This window comes from Phocoena sinus, chromosome 20 (genome assembly GCF_008692025.1).
Source record: "Phocoena sinus isolate mPhoSin1 chromosome 20, mPhoSin1.pri, whole genome shotgun sequence".
NCBI classification, from domain to species: domain Eukaryota; kingdom Metazoa; phylum Chordata; class Mammalia; order Artiodactyla; family Phocoenidae; genus Phocoena; species Phocoena sinus.
Window position 1 is genome coordinate 15,723,338 of NC_045782.1, and position 24,144 is coordinate 15,747,481.

The window sequence follows — 24,144 nt, forward strand, 5'->3', positions numbered from 1 at the left end:
AAGAAAGTGGTAAGAGCCAACATTTGAATAATGTTCAGGCACTGGTGTCCTAAGCACTTGAGTATATTAAACTCATTTAATTCTTACAACAATCCCATGAATTAGGTCCATTTTACAGATGAAGTTGTTTCTTTCCCAAGGTCACATAGCTGGTAAGCAGCAGAGCTGAGAGTCAAACTCAGTCTTGTCTCTTAACCACTTTGATGTGCCTCTCGTTAATCCAGATTTCTTCAGGTGATTTGAGCTTCATTTGACACTTATCTATATGTGAATTTTCCCCTTTTGAAAACTTATGAGAAAATGACTGCCCTTGCCACCCAGTTTTTTCCTAAGTTACTTCCTTGGCTCTGTTCGTTTTATATTCAAGAAATGAAAGCTAAGTAGAATGTTATCCTGAACTAGATAGTCCAGGAATGAGAATTTATCCCCACAAAGTGCTGTAATACATTTAATGGTGAAATACAAATGACTTCATAATTTTTATGTATATATAATAAATTTTACAAAATTATTATTACACCATATACATATATATATATACACACACACACATACTTTTTTAACCCAGCATTTATCTTATAAGCATTTTTTTGTCCTTAGATTTTTTTTTTTTTTTTTTTTTTTTTTTTTGCAGTACACGGGCCTCTCACTGTTGTGGCCTCTCCCGTTGCGGAGCACAGACTCTGGACGCGCAGGCTCAGCGGCCATGGCTCACAGGCCTAGCCGCTCCGCGGCATGTGGGATCTTCCCGGACTGGGGCACGAACCTGTGTCCCCTGCATCGGCAGGCAGGCTCCCAACCACTGCGCCACCAGGGAAGCCCTGTCCTTAGATATTTTTTAACAATATATATTTTTTAGTTTGGGAGGCTCATACTAATTTTAATAGATGAATAGCCCGTAATTTATATAACGATTTCCTTACTTTTGGACATTTAGATTGTTGGAGTTTTTGCACAATTATGAACCATACTACAGTAAAGAGAGTTGTATGGAAATCTTTGTTTACATTTCTGATTAGTTCCTTAAGTTAGACTTTAGAAGTGTAGTTACCATATCAGGAGTATGAATATTTTAAAAACTTCATATTTATTTCTAGAAAGAATGTGTCAATCTAACATCTCACTTTACTGACTCTTCACTGTATCCTTGACTCACTGTGTTCTAGATTTTTTTCCAAACATGTTTGTCAATTTTTAATCAAAAAATAAAATGTCATTCTATTTAATTTACATTTCTTTAAATATTAGATAGTTGCACCATTTCTTTATATGTTTAGTACTTGCTTATATTTCTCCAACGACTTTGGTGGGAGTTGTGTCTTCAGTCCACGCACATGCATTCAGATGTTGCTGTGGATCCTGTCTCCTTTCACTGCTTCCATTCATAACTCTTCAACGCCTCTTCAAAATTTCATTAAAACCATTCTCTGCAGTTTTGACAAACTACTCTGTTAGGCAGTATAAATCAGTGTTACTCATTACATAGCAAAAATATGGGTTTATAAATGTCTCTTGAAATTTCTAAACCCAGCAGTGAACTTTGGATTAGGCACTTTAGACCCAGAAAAGAAGATACCTTGGCACCGGGGTGAGGAAACAGAAGCACACACAGGTCCAAACACTCTCATCTAGATTTGTTTTAGAATAATACCTTGTAGGAACTTCTCTGGTGGTGCAGTGGTTAAGAATCCGCCTGCCAATGCAGGGGACACGGGTTCGAGCCCTGGTCTGGGAAGATCCCACATGCCGCGGAGCAACTAAGGCCATGCGCCACAACTACTGAGCCTGCACTCTAGAGCCCACAAGCCACAACTACTGAGCCTGCGTGCTGCAACTGCTGAAGCCCGCGTGCCTAGAGCCGTGCTCCGAAACAAGAGAAGCCACTACAATGAGAAACCCTCGCTCACCACAACTAGAGAAAGCCTGTGCACAGCAACGAAGACCTGATGCAGCCAAAAATTTTAAAATAAATTTATTTAGTAAAATTAATAATAATAGTGTCTTGTAGTTACGTATTCAGAATGGAGCAGGCTTATAAAAAAGAGTGAAATAATGCCGTTTGCAGCAACATGGATGAATCTAGAGATTATCATGCTAAGTGAAGTAAGTCAGAAAGAGAAAGACAAGGGGAGTTCCCTAGTGGCCTAGTGGTTAGGATTCTGGGCTTTCACTGCCGTGGCCTGGGTTTGATCCCTAGTTGGGGAACTGAGACCCTGCAAGCCATGCAGCTTGGCCAAAAAAAAAAAGAAAAAAAGAAAAGAAAGATAAATACCATACGATATCACTTATATGTGGAATCTAAAATATGACACAAATGAACTTACCTATGAAACAGAAACAGACTCACAGACATAGAGAACAGACTTGTGGTTGCCAAGGGGGGTGTGTGGGGGAGGGATGGACTGGGAGTTTGGGATTAGCAGATGCAAACTATTATTAAATATAGACTGGATACACAACAAGGTTCTACTGAAAAGAATATGAAAGAGAATGTATATATATATGTATAACTGAATCACTTTGCTGTGCAGCAGAAATTAACACAACATTGTAAATCAACTTCAATAAAACACATTTTAAAAAAAATGAAGCAGGCTTTCTAAATGACCTTAAGTCTCTTAAATTTCTGTCACCCTTCAAACTTGAAAGCCAGACTCTAGACTGAGTTAGGGGGCCTACTCTGGCGAGGTGATTCTGAGGCAAGGGAGTCACTAGAGAATGCGGCCTCTGTGCAGGTGAGGGGAGGAGAAGGGGTGTGAGTAAGCAGCTCATTTAGATGTTCTTTAAACACATGCTTGCCAGAGTTTTTTAACAGCCTGCTAAATTCTTCACATTCTTTTTCCATGTTGTCTTTGATCTATAAAATTACAGAAGCTATACTGAGGAACTGCCTTTTTCATTTTAACCAGAATGAATACCTGTCTATGATCTGACTTGTTTTGGGCTCAGTCAAGGCCTATTAAAGGACTTTTTAGACACCCTGAGTCTTAAAATTGCACCCAACTTTGATATCTTTCCTACAGGTTTCCTTTTTTTTTAATGATTTAGCTCTGATGCCTCAGTTTCCCCATCTGGATGTGAGATCTGTGCTTCTCTGGCAGCTTTTCATGGACTCGTGTGATGTGGGCTTTGAAGATTAAAAACTGCCACATAATTATAGGTTATTTGTTAAATTATATTTAATCTGAGTAATAATCAGAAACTTTCTGATTTGATACAAGTTTCTACAGGAAATCGTAAAAGGTAAAAATCCAATATTTGTGTATTATCTCAAGGAAGCGGTTTCTTCTCGTTGTTATTCTCATTGTCTTGCTGGGCACAGTCCCAGGTACTTATGAGTAAAATTCTACCCAGCTTGAGAGCTCTGCTTGTGATGATGAATGTGGTTAAATACAAAGGTCAGTCTACCTTTCTAAAATTGTTCAGCTTAAGTTCTAGTGATACAGCCCTGATAGGAAACTGAAGGCTATTACATAGGATAATGAAAAACTGCAAATTCTGATTTAGTGGCTTGCAGTGAACACAGCCTGCATTTCACAGTTTTAGGAACACTGATTTCTACCTAATGGGGATGAAAGTACAGAAGCCAAAGGATACTTTTTTCTTTCTTTCTTTTTTTACTTTTTGGCCTTGCTGCACGGCATGTGGGATCTTAATTCCCAGACCAGGGATCGAACTTGGCCCCCTGCAGTGGAAGCATGGAGTCTTAATCGCTTGACTACCAGGGAAGTCCCAAAGGATACTTTTCAATACAATGCAAAAGTAGTACCTGGGCCTTTTTTTTTAAAGTACCTAGGCAGTTTTTGTCTCCTCTGCTCTCTCACTCTCAGAGTAAAGGCACCTATGCACACACAGGCACGGACACTTTTTGGCACTTGTATTATCCATGTGTTTCAAGGACCTAAATTCAGATAAATTCCAGAGCCTGGGATTAAAGTGTATTGCTATTCTTCTGGAATGTGAGCCAATAATATTTATTAAACATCTGTTACATAAATAATCTCATTCCTGACCCTGTTACTTGGAAGGATAAATAAAAGACAGTCTTTGGAAGCTCACACTCGAGTTGAAAGGTTAGAATGGCCAGGGCAAATACTTTCCTAGGACCTGAATAACAAATTCAGGAGAAAGCACTGGGTCATAGATGAGATAAATAATAAGAGGATCTAGGAAAGAGTATTCATGCTAAAGAAAGCACTGGCAGAGAAAGCACCTTTAGGGACCAGGGTGGGGTGGGAAACAGCATAGGAACAGACCCTGTTGTGATGGGTCTAAAGGGTAGTTAGAAATAATGTTTCCAGGACTTCCCTGGTGGTGCAGTGGTTGAGAATCCGCCTGCCAACGCAGGGGACACGGGTTCAAGCCCTGGTCTTGGAAGATCGCACATGCCGTGGAGCAACTAAGCCCGTGCTCCACAACTACTGAGCCTGTGAGCCACAAATACTGAGCCCGCATGCCACAACTACTGAAGCCCGTGCACCTAGAGCCCGTGCTCCGCAACAAGAGAAGCCACTGCAATGAGAAGCCCGCACACCACAGCGAAGAGTAGCCCCCGCTCACCACAACTAGAGAAAAGCCCTCGCACAGCAATGAAGACCCAACGCAGCCATAAATAAATAAATAAATAAATATTTTTAAATAAATAAATTTTTAAAAAAAGAAATAATGTTTCCAAACCCCTTGAGCCTCTGTGTTCAGCTATGTGGAGATGGTTTGCAGCAGGGATAGTTCTGGGCTTTCAACAAAGTTAGTCCAGAGTGAACATCCATCTTTCTCTCCTGCTCTTTCTCCCAGCCCAGAGTTGTGAGGTTACAATTACAAGTGGTTTTAAGACCCCTATTGAGTTAAAGATAGAGAAGAAAGATGCCTTTGAGCAATGACTGAATGTTATTCAGATTGAGTAAATAGTGAAAAGTACAAGGTAGTTGGAAGTTCACAGTTTCCTGGACTGACCAAAATTACTGGTTGAATAATTATTTCATTGATACAGACCATAAGATGACTGATTCTGCAGAGCCTGATTTGATAAACATGTAATTTTTGCCATCCTTGACCCTGTTTATTTTCCCCAGAGCAGTATTTCCGTGAGGTTTTAACCTAATTTCTTGGACCCCAGGAGTAAAAGAATGGGGAACAGTAGGATAAAACTTCTACCCCCACTATTGAAAAGTAGTCTTTTTAGATAAGCCTTTTACCTCATGGATGAGAAGTCTTATTAATCAGAGATAGTGATGACTCTTAATTAATGCAGTTTCTCAGTGTTAATTATTAGGATTTTCACTGTTGGGTATATTTTATAAAGTGGAGTCAAATAACATGGGGCATAACATTTTCTCTTTTTTACTTGGTATTTCAGAGACGGCACTGCTCTCAATTTCATTTTTTAATTAAAGTCCATAAATGGCAGGTTTAAAATTTTGAACCACAGCATGAATCAGAAATTGGGCTAGTCAACCTTTTTTTTTGCGGCGGTGGTGGGGGTTTCTTTTTGAAGGTGGGGTTGAAGGCAGGGAAGGAAAAGGAAAGCAGGAGAGAGACTTGGCAAAGAAGGGTACTGGAAGGCACTGGGAGACTATGCTGGGAAGTGATTACTCTAGATCGCTTCACCCCCAGCCCCCAAGTAAAAATGCCTTTGCTAGCATTTTATTTTCTCTCCCTTCCTTTTCTCACTAAAAAAAAAAAATATGAAGAGGAGTCTTCCTTTTCCTCCTTTTCTACCCTTCAGTGGCCGTAAGCATAAACAGGGACAAACAGTACAGACAGCGGAGGTTTTCCTACTGGCAAACCTGTCCTAAGGCAGAGATGGTCCTTTATCAGATGCCACCCAGAAAAGCAGAGAGTGTAACATCACAACTCTTAATAAAACCTCTGTCAGTCTCGGTGGGGCGGGGGAGGTGGGGGGCATGGGTGAAAGTCCTTTTGAATTTTCTCTGTGGGGACAGGGTTTTCTTGTTCCTTAATTAGAGGTAGTCTGGGAGAAACTAGCCCTTGTGCAAATGCCCCAGGAGAGTCTGGACACCTTAGCTCTGTGCTCATGGTAATACCATCGCCCCCCTGCTGAGGCAGCAGACCAGCTGGTGGTGGGAAAGCTGTCTGAGAGCGCCCAGAGAGGCTCTGCCAAGGAGATCTTTTTTCTTTCTCTGTGGCATCTGCAGCCCATTTGGTCTGAGCACCAGGTTACTGCTTGATTCTGTTCAGTAGTCTGGACTTGAATTTTGAGGCCCTTTCAGAGAAGGTAGAGCTCATGTTGATTTCTGGGTCTAATTGTGCTTCTGGAAATATCAGCTGTAAATTGTATTGGAATTTAATGTTTAAGAAAAAGCCAGATGGTAATCAGAATGTGTGGGTGGTTTGAAGCTTTTAAATAAAAGGCTTGTGCTCAGCTGTCAAGCCTCCAGAGGAGTGCTTTATACTATGCATCCCTGCTTTCTAGAATGGGTTGTGGAAGGAAGTTGCTTCCTTCCTGTTTCATCATACCCTTTGTGACCTTGCCACATCTCTGCCTTCCCTGCCCTGGAGAATCTGATTCTTGACTTCAGTAAAACTGCTCAGGGGGCTTGAAGATTAAGGATGGCAGAACTCTTAAAGAAAGGTTCACAAACTAAGGGCTGTACTCTTAGCAGCCCAGTTAATGCCAGTAAGAACTCAAGAATAGTCTAGACTTGCTGGGTGATTCTGGTTGGGAACATAATCATAGAGGGTCCCAAGATCTGGTGTCTTTCTTATTCATTTACTTCTTCCTGCGCAAACTAAAAACTGACTTTCTGGAGTCTTTACAGAATTCACCTCTTATTTTTGTTCCTTTGTTTGCTGTCAGTAAATCCATTAATGCCTTTTGCCACAGTTTAGCTGACTTAATTCTCTCTTGTTCTGCCTCTTGAAATCCAGAGTTGTGGCTTGAAGGGCAGTTTGTTATAGTCAACTCTTAGGATCCACAACCTCCACTCGTCTCTTCTTGGTTGCAAGGCATCAAGATTTACTAGGTGTATCAGAGATTACAGTGATCATTCATAGATTGGTTCCTTCCAGAAAGTACAGGGAGAGAGTGTATCTGCAAGAGAGCTGAATGAATGTGTTTTTTGTACCTCCATCGTCACAGTATCTCAGCTTTCCAGGTGAATTACAAAGCCTGGAGGTGGGGGTGTGCTTGGCTCGTAGAGTCAGCAAGAGGGGCAGGGGAGGTTAGAGGATGAGGTCAGAGAGGTAGTGATCATGTAACAGATCATGGAAGGCCTTGTGGGCCACGTTAGGATTTTGTATTTTATTCTAAGTGAGATGGCAAGTCATTGGAGATTTTTGAGCTGATATGATTTCCAATTAAAAAAAATAAATTACTTTGGCTGCTATGTGGAGAATAGATGGGGTGATGGGGCAAGGGTGGAACAGAGAGACCATTTGGAAGGCTATTGTAGTAATCCAGGCTAGAGATGATGACAAGTGAATTTATTGCCTACTTCCAAGAAAGGCTGGGAGACCTAATTAAGAAAACATCACTAGGACTTCCCTGGTGGCGCAGTAGTTAAGAATCTGCCTGCCAACAAAGGGGACATGGGTTCGAGCCCTGGTCCAGGAAGATTCCACATGCCGCGGAGCAACCAAGCCCGTGTGCCACAACTACTGAGCCTGCGCTCTAGAGCCCTCAAGCCACAACCACTGAAGCCCACACTCCTGGGGCCCGTGCTCCACAACAAGAGAAGCCACTGCAATGAGAAGCCCGCACACAGCAACGAAGAGTAGCCCCCGCTTGCCGCAACAAAGACCCAGTGCAGGCAGACATACATACATACATACCTAAATAAATAAATAGGAAAAAATCACTAAAGCCCCTCACACAGTCCATTTCACAATATTAGGCTCCAGTATTTGTTAATTTTCTTCCTTTCCTTAGAGTTTGCCCTCAGCTATATTAGGACCATAGGGGAGAGGTTATTAAATAGAGATCAGCATTCACAAGGGAAGGGTTGTGAGCAGTACCTCAGTCATTTGACCCGAACAGAAGACTTTTTATTTCTTGAGGCACTGCAGTTGGCACAGTGTGTTCATACTGTCATCCCACCCACCAGAGACCTGAAAAGGCTGAATCCGTGCCAGAACTCTGGGGCAGCTCCCTTCTCATTGAGGCATTCACTCTTCAGTTCTTTCTGCACTTGCTATCTTAGACACAGTTTGAGTAGCCTCTTTTACAAAGTATCTTTTCAGCTACCTGGCCTTTCCTGCTGGAGCTCTCTGATACTCATCGTGACAAGGTAGTTTCACATACTTGAGAGGGCCCTCTGAGGGAAAGAAAGAGGTTTTGTGGTCTTTGTTTAACATTTGAGCTTTCCCCCTTTCCTCTTTTGTTGTGATCTAAAGCCTTAATATGCTACCTTGATTTCTGGGGTTTGCAGTATGGGAAAGGAATTTAATGTGTTTTAGTACATTCTAGTTGTTTGGGAAAAAGCTTGGTCCTTGGTACACAGGGAGCTTGCATTGTTGACAAGGCTTCCTTCCCTACAGAAGGCTACATCAGTGTCTGCTTGCTTTGGCTGTGTGAGTCTTGTTGGAAGACTTCACTGATGAAACCACGCCATCTTGATACAATGTCAGGACTGCCTGCCCAAAGAGGGCTGCTGGCAGCCTACCACCTCCTTGATTTACCCTGGGAGCAAAGCAATTTTTTTCTTTTTTTGGGTTCTGGAGGTCTAATTGTGTGAAAGGCAATAACAAGGTGAATCCCTAGAAACATACAAACAGAGTTTGCTTTAATGGTAGTTAATTTGTCTCTTAGGATGCTTTGTTCCTTCCTCTTTTTAAAAGTAAGTTCAGGTGAAATTCCCTGGCGGTCCAGTAGTTAGGACTCCGCCCTCTCACTGCTGAAGGCCCAGGTTCACTCCCTGGTCAGGGAACTAAGATCCGGCAAGCCATGGGGCGTGGCCAAAAAAAAACAAACCCCAAAACAAAGTAAGTTCAGATTACTGGGGTCATAAGTTGGACTTTGGGAGCCTTTGCAACTCATATACTGTACTGTCTCTGGAAATGTCTGACTGCCCCAGCCGCCAGCCAAGGCTGAGAATAGACTGAGCCGGGCCCTATGAGGGCGAGCTCTTCAGGAACGTTGTTCGGTTTTCAGGGAGAAATCATCTTTTCCTTCACCTCAGTGAGACTGTGCCCTAGCCTTTGTGCTCCTGCCTCAGCTGGGGCCCAGATGAAAGCCAGCCTGTGTTTATCTGGCAGCCACATGGGCTTATCCAAAAGCAGTACGGAGAGGCAGTCTACAGGAAATGCAAATGCCAAGCGAATCCATCTATAGCTTGTGAACATAAAGACCTTCAGTTGGGGGCTTCCCTGGTGGCGCAGTGGTTGAGAGTCCGCCTGCCGGTGCAGGGGACACGGGTTCGCGCCCCGGTCCGGGAGGATCCCGCATGCCGTGGAGCGGCTGGGCCCGTGGGCCATGGCCGCTGAGCCTGCGCGTCCGGAGCCTGTGCTCCGCGGCGGGAGAGGCCACAGCAGTGAGAGGCCCGCGTACCTAAAAAAAAAAAAAAAAAAAAGAGTAAAAAAAAAAAAAAAGACCTTCAGTTGTTTGTGTGGATAGGTATTTTCTAGTTTTTATTTTCCCCACCCAGGCATCTGTGCTGACTGAAATATTTGAGCCGTAGTAATAGTTGAGAGCAAATTGTGCTACAGATAAAGACATAGATATATTTTCAGCCAACATGCTACTAATTAACTTGTGTATCTGTCTAAGCCTGGACCACTGTTGCTCATGTCCGATGTCGCTGGCATCTTCCTGGAGTGAGTCGCCTTGTGTTCCGTGACCTTGTTTTTCTGTCATTGCAGTGTGAGTGACTGCCTCACGCTGTGCTGATGCTGGTCTGCCATGCTAGCCTGTCTACCAGGGCCAGGTGACCTGTCCTTGCAGCTTCTTTCTCACACGCAGATGAACACTGGACTTCAGAAATGTAAGTAATCTGGATCCCAGTGAAGGATGTGACCCTTTATTTTTCCCCTACATTTGAGCTATACCAGAGGCACATTTGGGGTACACTGACCATGAATTTTGGTACCTCCAAGATATTCTTCAGCACAGACATCAAGAAAGCAGCTGCAAAACTTGTCAACATTGTGAGACACTTCTCTGATCAGAGAGATCCTCTTTTTTTTAATTAATTAATTTAGTTAGTTATTCTGTTTATTTGGCTGGGTCGGGTCTTCACTGCAGCACACAGGATCTTTGTTGTGACGCACGGGCTCAGTAGTTGCAGCGCACGGGCTCCAGAGTATGCAGGCTTAGTTGTCTCGTGGCATGTGGAATCTTAGTTCCCCCAACCAGGGATCAAATCTGTGTCCCCTGCATTGGAAGGCGGATTCTTAACCACTGGACCACCGGGGAAGTCCTGAGAAATCCTCTTAAATACTAGAATTCCCCAGTGTGTATCATCTTAATTTTAATTGTTGCTGATAGCTATCTGTTAAGCAATAAGGCTATAAGGAGTTTTACAGGATATATATATCAAAGAAGTGTTTCAATTTGAGCCCCCATGAGGAATTGAATGAAAACTCACAGTCCAGACTACTTACTGTATCTCTGAGACAAACTGTATCCACTGTTCTGTTGTTTTGAGCTCTCTGAGCACTCTCTGCCTTGGAAATAGTTCCCTTTGGCTTTGCTGTCTGCCTTCTGAGCTGTGGCCCTCAGTTCACAGCAAGTAAAGAAGCTTCCGCCTCCAGAACGGATAGGAAGGTAGCTTGCTCAGTCTCTCTGGGCGTGTTCCTGTTAATATACTTGCTATAAGACGGAGTTTTTGAGAACTGTTAGATTCCTGTCTTACATTGGCTGGAATTGGGGCTTTATACTTTGTATTTTCCCAGATTCCTACCTTCTATCCCTGTACTACATCATGTGCAAGGAAGAGAGTCTATTCCTGGCTTATTACCATGTACGGCATCTTCAAGTGTGAAAATGGCCCTAAATTTGGAATAGACTTTCCTTTCAGAGCAAAAAGGGAAAATCAATGAGGCATCTAGGCTTACCCTTTAATAGAAAAGGAGCTTCAGCACCTTATCTGAGTCCTTTATGACAGAGGTTGGCAAGCTTTTTCTGTAAAGAGTCAAATAGCAGATATTTTAGGCTTTGTGGATCATCCCATATGGTCTCTGTTACACGTACTCACCTCTGCCGTCGTAGGGCACAGGCAACCGTAGACAGTATGTAAACAAATGAGTGTGGCTATGCTCCAGTAAAACTTTCTACAAAAGCACAGCAGCTGGGTTTTGGCTTGCAGGCTATAGTTTGCCGCCCCCTGCTCTGTGAGATCATCTTCAGAAGTTAAAAATGGTCTGGCCTCTTGACTTCTTTTCTTTGAGGGAGAGTAAGACTCAGAGCCTGGCTAGTTCTAGAATTTGGCCAGTGAATCCAACTTGGCGTCATGACAGAGCTGAAGGTGACAGTCTTCCTTCTGCAGCTGCTTGACACAATAGGCCGGCCCTGCTGTCCCAGCTCCTCCCCAGCTTTTCTCTTACTAAAGGATAATTGGGTGAGAAAGCTGTCTGGGCTCCTTGGCCACCCAAATCTGCATGCTCACTGCATTGTGACTGGCTCCAGACTTCCAGGCACACAACTGGGGAGGGAGTGTGCTCGGAAGCATGCAATAAGATAACAAAGAGCAGCTCGCTGTCTGTCTTCTAGGTTCCTTAGCGCACTCTGATGGCTTTGCCCAGAGATGTCCTGTCAGGGGCTGAACTGCTTGGGAAGAAAGGCAAGTTGGCAGCTTTATCTTAGTTGCTGACTTGGAACCTTCACGCCCTTCTCCCCAAAGCAGTCCCCAAGTAGCCTCTGCCAACCACTGTCCCAAATCTATATTCAAGAATTGAGGTATGGGGCTTCCCTGGTGGCGCAGTGGTTGAGAGTCTGCCTGCCGATGCAGGGGACATGGGTTCGTGTCCTGGTCCGGGAAGATCCCACATGCCGCCTGTGCTCCGCGACGGGAGAGGCCACAACAGTGAGAGGCCCGCGTACTGCACCAAAAAAAAAAAAAAAAAAAGAATTGAGGTATCCTTTTTCCTTGGTTTCAGGCTTACCTGTCCGTTTAGGGGACAGTGTATTTGAATCCCTTTGACTCTCTTGTTGCTCTCCTTAACTACACCTAAACTTTTGCAGAGGAGAAAACCCAGTGGTGTTTTTAAGCCCACTTACTTTCTTTTTCCTCTCCCAAAATGTGTAAGAAAAAAAAATCCTGGGACTTTCCTGGCCGTCTGTGCTTCCAACTGCAGGGGGCGTGGGTTCAATCCCTGGTTGGGGAACTTAGATCCTGCAGGCCACACAGTGCGGCCAAAAATTTAAAAAAGAAGAAAATCCTGTCTTGTGACTTAGCTCTTCGCATTAAGCATTTACCATTAAGGTGAGGTGGAGTATAAGCTGTCTTCTTTGGAAACCAGCAGCCAAGGAGCTGCTCAGAGCCCAGGCCTATCAGCTGTAGAGACCTTAAAACCAGTTTTGTAACTGCTATTCAGCCTTTCCCTGCCCCCATCCTAGGGAGGGTCTTAAAAGGTGCTCAAAACACAGAACTCTGTATCTGGTGAGGGGATGGGGTACTGATATTTATAGCTTAATATATGTTCGGTTTTTTTTTTATTGTTAACATCTTTATTGGGGTATAATTGCTTTACAATGGTGTGTTAGTTTCTACTTTATAACAAAGTGAATCAGCTATACGTATACATATATCCCCATATCCCCTCCCTCTTGCGTCTCCCTCCCACCCTCCTTATCCCACCCCTCTAGGTGGTCACAAAGCACCGAGCTGATCTCCCTGTGCGATGCAGCTGCTTCCCACTAGCTATCTATTTTATGTTTGGTAGTGTATATACGTACATGCCACTCTCTCACTTTGTCTCAGCTTACACTTGCCTCTCCCCATGTCCTCAAGTCCATTCTCTACATCTGCATCTTTATTCCTGTCCTGCCCCTAGGTTCATCAGAACCTTTTTTTTTTTTTTTAAGATTCCATATATATGTGTTAGCATACGGTACTTGTTTTTCTCTTTCTGACTTACTTCACTCTGTATTGCAGACTCTAGGTCCATCCACCTCACTACAAATAACTCAATTTTGTTTCTTTTTATGGCTGAGTAATATTCCATTGTATATATGTGCCATATCTTCTTCATCCATTCATCTGTCAATGGACATTTAGGTTGCTTCTGTGTCCTGGCTATTGTAAATAGTGCTGCAGTGAACATTGTGGTACAGGACTCTTTCTGAATTATGGTTTTCTCAGGGTATATGCCCAGTAGTGGTGTTGCTGGGTCCTATGGTAGTTCTATTCTTAGTTTTTTAAGGAACCTCCGTACTGTTCTCCATAGTGGCTGTACCGATTCACATTCCCACCAGCAGTGCAAGAGTGTGTAGCTTAGTACACTTTATATTGTAAGAGTCAGCTCAAGGCAGGGGAGATGGGTCTGGGGTCAGGAGAGGGCATATGTGGCTTCTTGGCCCAGTACTGTCAGTCACCTGGCTAATCCCTGTTCCCCAGGCTTGAGCTGCCTTACGTACAGAATCACAAGGTTGTTCCCTTGAAGTGCCAACATTTTCTCTTCTCCCCTTCCTCTTCTACATGTATAGGGGGATGTGATGCATTTTCCAACCTAGAAGTGTAATTTGCCATATTTCAGGCTGGATTAAAGGGCATCTTGCCTCTGGGTGGGTTCTGCACTTGGTAGAAGACCACAGTTGTGGTTAGGTGGATGCCCTCCTAGAACTTTTCTTGATTGTTATTCCATAATGTCACTTGCTTTGAGAGACCTCAGCCATTTTGGAACTTTGTACTTGCAAAGTCTATTTTCCTCTGACCCATCTTCTCCCAATTCCCCAGAAAATGTGTTTTTGAACATTTTTTTCTTCATTAACCCCAAACCTCTGCTCCTAATTTTCCAGCTCACAGGTATATAGATAGGGTGGCCTGGTAAATATTTCTGGGTAGAGTGGTTGAAATGACCAAAGATCCCTGGTCGTCAAATCATCTTTTAGACAGTTACTGTGACCTCTTTCATTGTAGAGTTTTGGGGCCTAGGGCAAGTATCGAAATTAATTTTTTACTACTTCTCTGTATGCTTATGTGCCCCCTAGTGGAAAGACCTGGAAATGGTGAATTGGCCCAGTGACTGGATGAACTACAGAGAAATATCAGAAACGTTAGCTAACGTTTGTTGAGCGCTTACCATATGCCAGGCACTGTCTTGAATATTTGTATGCATGTTCTCATCCATTCCTCAGTAATTCCATATGGGAGACTCTCTTATCTTTCTTTTCAGGATGAGAGTGTTTGTCAATGTCTCGTTACTATTCAGTGACTGGGCTAGAACTCACACTTGGGTCAGACTCCAAAGCCTGTATTTGACACACACTGCCTGTGTCTCTCCACAGGTTAGAGTTTCCTGCTGCATAAGCCACCCATGTCTTTCGATCTTCAAAACAGAAGGATAAACAGGGAGGTCCTTGCAGGGAAGCCTGGATTCAGGGAGATCCCCCCAGTTCCTAGAATAGACAACAGTGCTTTCTGTACTACATGTAATGCTCAGACTCAAGTCCAGGAGGTATTGCAGTTAGTGCTTCCATGGTCAGGTTACTTTGTCCCATCTGTGGGCAGACTCAACCAAACCTGCTATCCTTGAATAATAACTATTGACAGTCATAGTTCCTGTTCACAGAGCATTTCCCATTCATTGGATCTCTTGATCTTAGTAATTCTGTGAGGTAGGACAGCAGGTATCATCCCTGTTTATAAATGAGGAATGACTGAGAGAGAAACTGAGTGGTCAGATAATAAAGCCAGTGCTTGAATCTGGATCTCTTTTTTTCTAACCACAGAGTCTCTGTTCTCTACACTGCCTTATGTCTCGATTAATGACACCACTGGTACCAGATATTTAAATAAGTTGTTTACAGAGCTGTAGTATCTGTGTTAGCTGTGCATTTAGAGGAAGATGATGCAGAAGAAAGAAAGGCTTCAGGGTGCCTCTGTGGGGACTGAGATAAAGTACTGAGGAAAACTTGGCTATTTTTTAAGGGTTGGGCTGAAATCTGGTACATGACGTGGGTGGTGTTGGATTCCCAGAATGTGGCCTCTTTCTTGTCCAATATGCTCCTCTCATCCTTGAGATTCTTCCTTAACATACTGTAGCCTGTGTCCACCCTTCCCACCCCTCACCTCACCTCACCTCATCACCACTGTCAACATCAGTGGAGGCAGGACAGAGAGAACTAATCGGTGTAGTGTCCCACTCCATACTTCTGACTGAGGCCAAGCCATCAATACCTCTGCCTCTGCTAGAAAAAACCAGCCTTAGAGTTGATATTGACTTGGAGCAAAGGAGCTCTATTACTCAGCAAGCCGCTGTACCAGTCTCTCTTCCCTGACCTTCAGAGAGAGAAGCCCATCAACATGGAGGAAAGCTCTTCCAACGTGGAGGGGTGGACCTTCCTTTCCTGTCCGAACTGAAACCCAGCAGCTTCAGACTCCCATGATTCAGCCGAGTCCCGGTTGCTCAGTCGGACAGTACACTTACCAGGCACTTGCTACGTTTGCTCTGGGTAAGGAGAACACTGAGCTGTAGGAACGTCACATGTCTTTGATCAGTCACACAAGAGTACAGTGGCTGACCAGGGCAGCTTGTAATGGAATTCTGGCGCCTTGAGTTTAGGGAAGATCTTTCAGTGATCCCAGACTCTTTTGGTGTCTTCTTGTCCAGGAGAATGTAAGACCGGTCAGAAAATGGCCCCACTTTGTCGAGACTGAAGCCTATTAAGGGTCCTCCTTGCCAGCTAGTGCTGCCTAGTGGGCAGGAGACTCCAGGCCTCTCTGCCGCCCTCTGCTTCCTGCCTTCAGTTGTCACTGTCACATTCATCCTTCTAAATCAGTCCTTCTTCAAATCAGTCATCTTACAAACATTCCGTTTATGAATGGAGCAACTATTCTGTACTCAGTAAATAAAGCAGAGCCTTAAATATGTGGGAGTGCCTACTACGTTCAAGGCATTGTGCCCGTGTTTGAAAGCAAACCTTTTCCTTTCTGTACCCTTTTTGCTAAGTTCTGCCTCGGCGAGCCTGGGTCCGGATCTCTCTGCCTCTTCTGGACTTGAGCTTTCTTTTCTTGCTTCCAAGAGCAGCGGTTTCTAAGCAGTTGCTGCCCGCCAACCATCAATGTCACCTGACGCAGGCCGCTGTGCCCTTTTCCTGCCAGCACACTCACTAGACTACTTCTGTTCCAGCTGATGCCCAGCGACGTGACTTTGAATGGGGTCTCCTCTGGGCCAAGCCAGCTGAGGCCACAAGCCAGGCATTTGGCCAGCTCAGTCCTTGGTCTGCCCTGGCTGCCCCCTAGAAGGGGAGGAAGTGGGGAGGGAATCAGCTAGCCGAGCCAAGGCTCCCAGCCAGTCCCTGTTTTTCTGCTCTGGGCAGTCTGTGTACTTACTCAGCAAGCCTTTATTAAGCACCTTCTGTGTATACTCAGGGGAGACCCTCCCCAGAGAGAGGGAGAAGGGAGCAGAGACCCCTTGCCAGGAGCCTGGCATCCTTAAAGAGCTCTTGTTCTCAGAACCTTTTCCTTTTTGATGGAAGCACGACATCCGCTGGAGCCCCCTGATGGGAGGCAACTGGAGATGGGAACAAAGAGACTGTTAGCATTAATGAGGCCCATTGAGCGGTGTTTCCGCAGTCTCCAAAGAAGGCAGGTTTTTCCTCTTTCATTTTGGAAAGTGACAGCTCACAAGGGCCGAATACAGACTATTTTTGGCTCTCAGGACTTAAAGATTCTCTGAATCCTTTCTCCTCACTTCCCTCCCTGCTGCCCTGTCATTATTGTCACCCCCACAAGGAAATAAATAAAGCCTTTTGATCTTCACCCAGTCAGGCTTAGAGTAAGCTGTAAACAAAAGTGAACTTGTGACTTGGGGATGGGGAAGGGATGTTGGCAGCTTACTCCTCTGCCCCTGAAAAAGAAGCATCCTGTCTGCTGCGCCAGGATGCCCACCCAGTCGGCACGGTGCCCCAGCTGCCAAGGCAGAGAGAAAGTTGATGCCTCACTGGCAACCGCAGACTGTAGAGGAGTCATTCTGGGTACCCTCTTCCTCAGGGTGTCATGGGGCAGGGACTGAGTGGCCCTGACAAACAGCTCTGCTTAGAACCTTCAACCCCCAGGCCAGGATGGGCTGGTAGGAACTTGGAGAGAATTCCATGTGAGAATTGGCCAAATTCTGGCTCTCTAAGATAGAGACTTTTGCAAGTTGCTCTGCTATTCTGATCTTTAGTGACCTCGTTTGTTAAGTGGGAATACCATGATAGTACCTGCGTCCTAAAGCAGTAGCAAGGATTCGTTTGAGACAGCCTGTCCTCAGCACGAGGCCTGGTCCATTAGAAGTACTCACTCAATGTGAGCAGTGCTTGTTTTTGTGGGGGCTGAGGCCGGGTCTCAGTGGAAGACTAGAGATGACAGCTTAGTTCGCCCTGCCCCTCAGGCCCTCAAATAGGAAATCTAGAAGGGCTGGTTGGCTTGGCACTGATGAGCTCCGTCTCCTTCTTTGCTCTCCTTCCCCTTCTCTCTCTAGGGGACACTACACAGAAAATGAGAACTGCTCACTATCCTACCCCAGCCGAATTGGACGCGTATGCTAAGAAGGTCGCAAACAACCCACTGACTATAAAAATCTTCCCCAACAGTGTGAAGGTTCCCCAGCGGAAACACGTTCGTCGTACTGTGAACGGCCTCGACACATCAGCCCAGCGCTACAGCCCCTACCCGACTCAGGCTGCCACCAAGGCAGGCCTGCTTGCCATTGTCAAAGTGCCAGCCAAAAGCATACTCAAGGACTTTGACGGCACCCGAGCCCGGTTGCTCCCTGAGGCCATCATGAACCCCCCAGTGGCGCCCTATGCTACTGTGGCACCCAGCACTTTAGCCCACCCCCAGGCCCAGGCTCTGGCCCGCCAGCAGGCCCTGCAGCACGCACAGACCCTGGCCCACGCCCCTCCCCAGACGCTGCAGCACCCTCAGGGTATCCCGCCACCCCCGGCGCTGTCCCACCCTCAGAGCCTCCAGCAGCCTCAGGGCCTGGGCCACCCTCAGCCCATGGCCCCAACCCAGGGCTTGGTCCACCCTCAGGCCCTGTCTCACCAGGGTCTCCAACACCTCCCCACTCCCTTGCTGCACGGAGGCCGGAAGATGCCAGACTCAGACGCCCCCCCGAATGTGACCGTGTCTACCTCAACTATCCCCCTCTCCATGGCGGCCACCCTGCAGCACAGCCAGCCCCCGGACCTGAGCCGCATCGTGCACCAGATCAGCCAGTTCTGCCAGACGAGGGCCGGCGTCAGCACTACCTCAGTGTGCGAGGGCCAGGTCGCCAACCCCAGCCCCATTAGCCGCAGCCTGCTCATCAGTGCAAGCACGCGGGTGTCGACCCACGGCGTCCCCACACCAATGCCTTCCTGTGTGGTCAATCCCATGGAGCACACCCACGCGGCCGCAGCCGCACTGCCCGCTGCGGGCCCTGTCAACCTGCCCACGGGCATCTCTCGAGCCCCCACTGGCTACCCTAGCGACCTCAAGCCAGTCGCCTGGAACCAGCACCAGCTGGCCCACCTACAGCAGATGTGCAGTGACGCCGGCGGGACGCCGGCCCCTGGCCTGACAGGCAAGCATGCGGCAGGACGCGAGTTGGCGGGGCCTGGCTTTGTGGGCAAGGCCCCTGCCTACCCGCAGGAACTGTGCATGGCGCAGGCTTTCCATCTGAAGCCACCCCTGGAGAAGCCAACCCCGTCCCCACCAGTCAACGGCCTGGCAGCCCCACTGGCCTACCCTAACGGTCACTACTTCCAGCCCCTGTGGAACAACATCCTGCCCACTCCCAACAGCGACAGCTCGGGGTCTCAGGACCTCGCCATGCCGTTCCACAGCGGGCAGCCTGCGGGCGCACCCCTCGACTGTGCGGCAGCGGCGGCTGGGGCCCACTACCGGGCGGGGACCGGGGGCGGGCCGGCGGCAAGCCAGAACAGCCTGGTGCAGACAGTGGATTACCTAAGCGGGGATTTCCCGCAGGCCTGCTTCCGAGACCAGAGCCTGGCCGTGCTGAGCAAGGCCCACCGAGCCCCTGGCAGCCGAGCCCCTGATCCCACAGATAGTCGAAATCTTCATATTCAGCACCCTGGGTATAGATAGGTAGCCCTGGTGCCCTCCACAAGCTACACATCATACGTCACCCTCCTAGGTTTAGTCTTACTTTTGAGTAATTGGATAGTTTCAAAGTTTCACTGCTCCAACGTGATCATTCTTAGATGTCTAAGAAAGGGAGTTTAGTGGGATCTAATTGAGGATGGGGGGGGGTCCTCTTTGCTCTCATCTTCCCCTCTACCAGCCCCAGCAACTTTTGGGTTTATGTTGGGACCTCATCCCGACTTCAGGCTTTTCTCTCCAATGCCTGCCTGTCAGTGCAGTTCTTCCCCCCACCCCCACCTCGGCCATTTCCCACTAGCCCCCTTTTGTCTGTTCCTGCACCTCTCACTGTTTCTCTTTGGACTGAGGTGTGGGCTAAGGGAAGGGCCCCCTAGGTCAGGTAGCTGTCAGTGCCCAGCCACTTAAGCTAGGTCTCTCCCTGTCTGTCTCTCTGGGACTAAGAAGCCAGACCTCCCAAGTGCTCTGAAAGCCAACTCCTTGTTTACCCAAAGACCTCAAATCAAAACTGACCCAGTCTGCATCTCCTCCCAGCCCTTCTCCTTTCCTCAAGGCTTTGTTTTACATCTGCATTGATCCCAGAGCCACTGCACTTGTCCTTGCCACACTCCTCAAGGGCATCCTGCACGCATGTGGCCATAGCCTTGAGACCAAGGGGAAAAAAACCCTGTGTTTGGATTGATACCTTGGTTCCTGACTCCCTTTCCCTGCCTAGAGAAATGCCGAGACCATCCAGCATACCCAAGATCTTTCTCGCTGCTGTCTCTCTCCTAAGTCATCTGCTGCCCTCATCCCGCACTCCCCCCTCAAAAAAAAAAAAAACGCAAAACAAAAAAGTCTTTCTTGAGGGCGTAGGTAGTAGGTATGGGATGATCACATTGGAGTTTGGAATTAAAAACACTGAAAAAAAAAAAAGTGCATTTGGTTCTCTCTACCCTGGCTAAGAATATTGCTCTACGCTGTAAGTTTTAAACGTCCTGTTTCTGTATGAATGTAGTGTGGGTTTGAGTAGCAATGTGTGTGAGCGGCCCCACAGGTGCATTCACTGTCTAGTCACCTTTCACAGCCCCTCAGTTTAACGAAGAAGAAAACACAAAGCCTTAAGCTCTTTGAATTCTCCTTTACCAAATGAGCATGGTTCTAACAGCTGGAGATGGGCCTCTTGGAAACAGCCCCCTTCTGCCCCTCGCCCTTTCTTCACCCACTCCATGCTCCAAGTCTCATTCCCAGGTGACAATTAGTTGGCTAGAAATTTAAAACTTTTCTGTAACTTCAGATTATGTTTTGTTGTAATGTTTTGCACCCTTCTGTTAAAGATGCATAGTTGTTGGGCTTTTTTTTTTTTTTAAACCAAATAAGCCCTACCCTTTCCTCATGTCTCTGGGGAATGTGAGCTGATTTTTATTTAAGATTTGGGGTTTTGTTTACTATACTATCCACTGTTCTTTAGCCAGAAATTCTCTAGTGATCTGAAGCAGTGTGACTGAAGACCAGTTTTTAAATTATGTGTTGGCAAGTTGCCTTATATTTAAAAAGAGAAAAAAAAGGAAAAAAATGCCTGATTGTGTTATGCCAAATGATAGCAACATGAAGTCCTAACTCATTGTTCCCAGTGGTTTTCCTGCCGTCTGTGAACACTGGCACCTCCCTGTCCTGAGCCCCCAGGAGTACCTGCAGCTTCTGGTGTGATGCCTTCTCCCTGTGTGTTGGCCACCATCTCACCCAGGGGCCCCTTCCAGTTCTCGCTTCTCTGAGTTAAATTCTCTGAATGAACACCATTGTCTCCCTTTATCCCTTGCTTGATCTCCAAACCAGATATTTTTGCTGTAATTTGTTCCAATGCCTCCCCCCAAAAGGTGAGCTGCCATTTTAGGAAATTGGACCAGACACCAACTTGGGGGCTTAAAATCAAACCTCAAACCCATCTCTTCCTGTGTAGGGGTGCAAGCCTCTGAAGCTCTCACTCCCACCCCTAGTCTGCATGGAAAATGTACTGTGACCCCCCCCCTGCCCCCCATCTACCCTTGCCTTTGGTGTGAGATGTTTCCTAGTTCACCCTGAGCCCCTCTCCCCCTCTGCCAGCCAACCCCCAACCAGCAATAAGGGTCCAAGCCAGGGCCTCCTATCCACACCCCCTGCCTCCATTCCACACTGCCCCTAGAAGATACCTGGATCCTCACGCCGCCCACATACTGTAGCATTCATTCTCCAGCTCCTTCATCTTCTCACCTGTGGTGGTTTATGGGTGTGATGGGGTTTTTAAGATTATCATAAACCAGTAAAAAGAAAAAAACTCACCTTTGATCTTGTCCTATTCGTTTAATGCTGTCAGTGTTTGAGATGACCTTTCTTAACGGTTTTTAATGTCTTAAGAGAATTTCTCACTTTTAAGGGGACCCCTATAGTATTTGTCCCTGTCAGAAGCCCTCCCACTCCATTATCCCAGACCAGGTGTGTTCAGTCAGCCCCTGGAGGGCACCTGGCTGACTGGCCCTCTCCCTAGGCAGGGCTGCAGGGGGCTTGGTGGGATTTGATGGTTAAGTACGGTTCACTACCCCTCACTGGAGGTCCAGTTCAATGTAATGCCACTTTCACTCCAAGGACTATCCGTCACTGAAAAACGGGGACCTGGTTTGCTAATAAGCCAGCTTAAGACTAAACGACCCTTCCCCCCACCCCACAACCTTCTCCCACCTCGAACATTTTGGAATTTGAGGACCTCTGGCAGGTGGAAGTAATAGGTGGTGTGATCTGTAGCATGAGAAGTGGTCCTCTTGGGGGTTTGAATCTTAAGGGTTGAGTACTGATGGGAGAACTTTCTTCTGTCTGCAGGGGAAAAAAAAAAAATCCAAGAGCTATTTACGTCCCCTCCTCCCTCTCCACTTTCTGCTGCGTTTGGGTCTGGGCTAAGATGTGATGGAGGGAAGGAAAGATCCCACAGGTTGTGGGACTCAGTGAGGGTGGAATCAGATGATTAGGTGGCTCGAGTTGAAAGCACCCTCCTGAGCATGCCCTTTTCTGTGGGGTGCCCTTTTGTGAAGGTGCTTTGCCTCCTTTACTCCTCATCCCATCCCTGTGAAAGAAAACCCTCTTCTGCCTGTGTCAAATGAGACCTACAGTCAGCCTAGGGTCACAGGGCTAGACAGAGCAGATGGTTGAGTTGAGCCCAGCTCACGCTGTGAGGCAAAATCTGGCCTGAGTTCCACAAGCAATTATGACTGTCTGCAAAGGCAGTGCATGAGGGCTAGGCCTGGGCATGGGTCAATCGCAATATCCACTGCAGGGAACTGAAGGCGGCACTAGCCGCCTTTGTGAACCTACCGCCTGGGATGGTGCAGTGGCACAGTGCTGCCAGCAGAGGGAGCCCAAGCTTGATCCAGGGGTTCTGGCTTCTCTTGGAAGGCTTCTGCAGAAGAGTGGTTCTACCTGTTGCTGCGTGAAGCCCGTGCTTAGGTGAAGGCATTTCCCCTGCTAGAGCCCATGGTCGGTCTTCTCTACCAGCTTCCAGGCTTCACAGTACCACGACAGTTTAGATGAAAGAGCCATCTTTACTTTCTCAGCAAGGCAGCCAGGGCTTCATCTCTCCCTAGATCAGTGAATTTGACCTTTTGAAGGCTAAGTTGGTTAGTTCCCTGGGCTGGCTGTCTCAGGCTCAGACCTTTCCCATCACCTTCTGATAAGGGCTCTTTTCACCTGAGTCTCTGGGAAAGTAGAAAAGGCAGGCTACAGCCCTTGAACCTTCTCCGTACTAAACAATACTTCCCATACACTGGGCCTCTTCTCAGGGCCAGGCAAGAGTAAGGCACTTTATGCTGATGAGTTAATCTTTACGAATCTAGCAGGATTACTTTAATCTTACCAGTAAGGATGCCCCATGTAGCTAAGTAACTTGCCAAAAAAGCAAGCACAGCAAGGATCCAAAATCAAACCTACTGCCAAAATAAAAGGAAGCTAATCTTCTAGTGACTGCTGGAGCTTAAAACAGAATCCAGTGACAGGGGGGAAAAAAAATCCAGGCCCTGCCCCAAACTAGCTGAAAGATCACTGAAGTCAATTCACTCCTCTGTTCCTATTTCACCAGTCAAATGTGGATAATCACAGGTACCTATTGAGGCCTGTATGAAAAGTAAGTATGGATGAGAAAATTTCAAGGCTCCTGTGCACAGTTTAGGAGTCCCTGGGTGTGGGCTGGGCTTTGGAGTTAGACTAACATTCATAAAGCACTCACAGACATCCCTCAGTATCCACAGGGAATTGGTTTAAGAATCGCCAGTGGATACAGAAATTCACCAAGTCCCTGATATAAAATAGCATAGGCTTTTTGCATGTAACCTATACACATCCTCTGGTATACTTTCATCTCTAGATTACTTACAATACCTAATACAATGTAATACTATGTAGATTTGCCCATGAGTGGCCAAAACCTTTTGCTTTTTGTAACTTTCTGGAACTATCCCCAAACATCTCCAATTCACTGTTGATTGAATTCGAGGATGTGGAACCCACAGATACAAAGGACCGACTATTTTTACTGGGAACATGCATGGTCTTCACCACAGCCCACGAAGATAGGTCCTTTTATTAAAAGCTATTTCACTTGACTGTTGTATTAAATAATGCATATAAAGTGATTACCAGTGTCTGCCACATCAAAAGTACTCAATAAATGGTAGCTATTATCATTAGACCAAGAAAGACCTGCCTAGAGCACCGGCACTAGTCCTTTGTGGGCTATCGATCAGAGACTCTAAACCTTATAAAACGTCCAGAGCCTGCACCTCCCTCCTCTAACCACTAGAGGGCGGCAGCGGGCAGCTGTCCGCCACACAAAGCCTAGTGCAGTCCCTCTGTCTTCCACCAGAGGGCGATGCAGCAGGGCAGCTGGATCCTGGGGCCAGAGCCGTTGCAGTCCCTGACTGGTCCCTTGACTTCACAATTG

General features: G+C 46.5%; 1 protein-coding gene across 4 annotated transcripts in view; it reads left to right on the forward strand.

Moving 5' to 3' along the window:
* FAM222B (family with sequence similarity 222 member B) overlaps positions 1–22,026 on the forward strand; it is a 63,350-nt gene extending 41,324 nt beyond the window's left edge. The window contains exons 2-3 of one of the 4 annotated variants that reach the window (XM_032615746.1): positions 9,817–9,938; positions 17,581–22,026. In XM_032615746.1, the coding sequence (XP_032471637.1) occupies positions 9,857–9,938; positions 17,581–19,190 (1,692 nt within the window). In that variant the 5' untranslated portion in view covers positions 9,817–9,856 and the 3' untranslated portion in view covers positions 19,191–22,026. The remainder of the gene's footprint in view (positions 1–9,816; positions 9,939–17,580) is intronic. The other 3 variants (XM_032615749.1, XM_032615747.1, XM_032615748.1) reach the window with 3 other exon arrangements.
* The last annotated feature ends 2,118 nt before the right edge of the window (positions 22,027–24,144 follow it).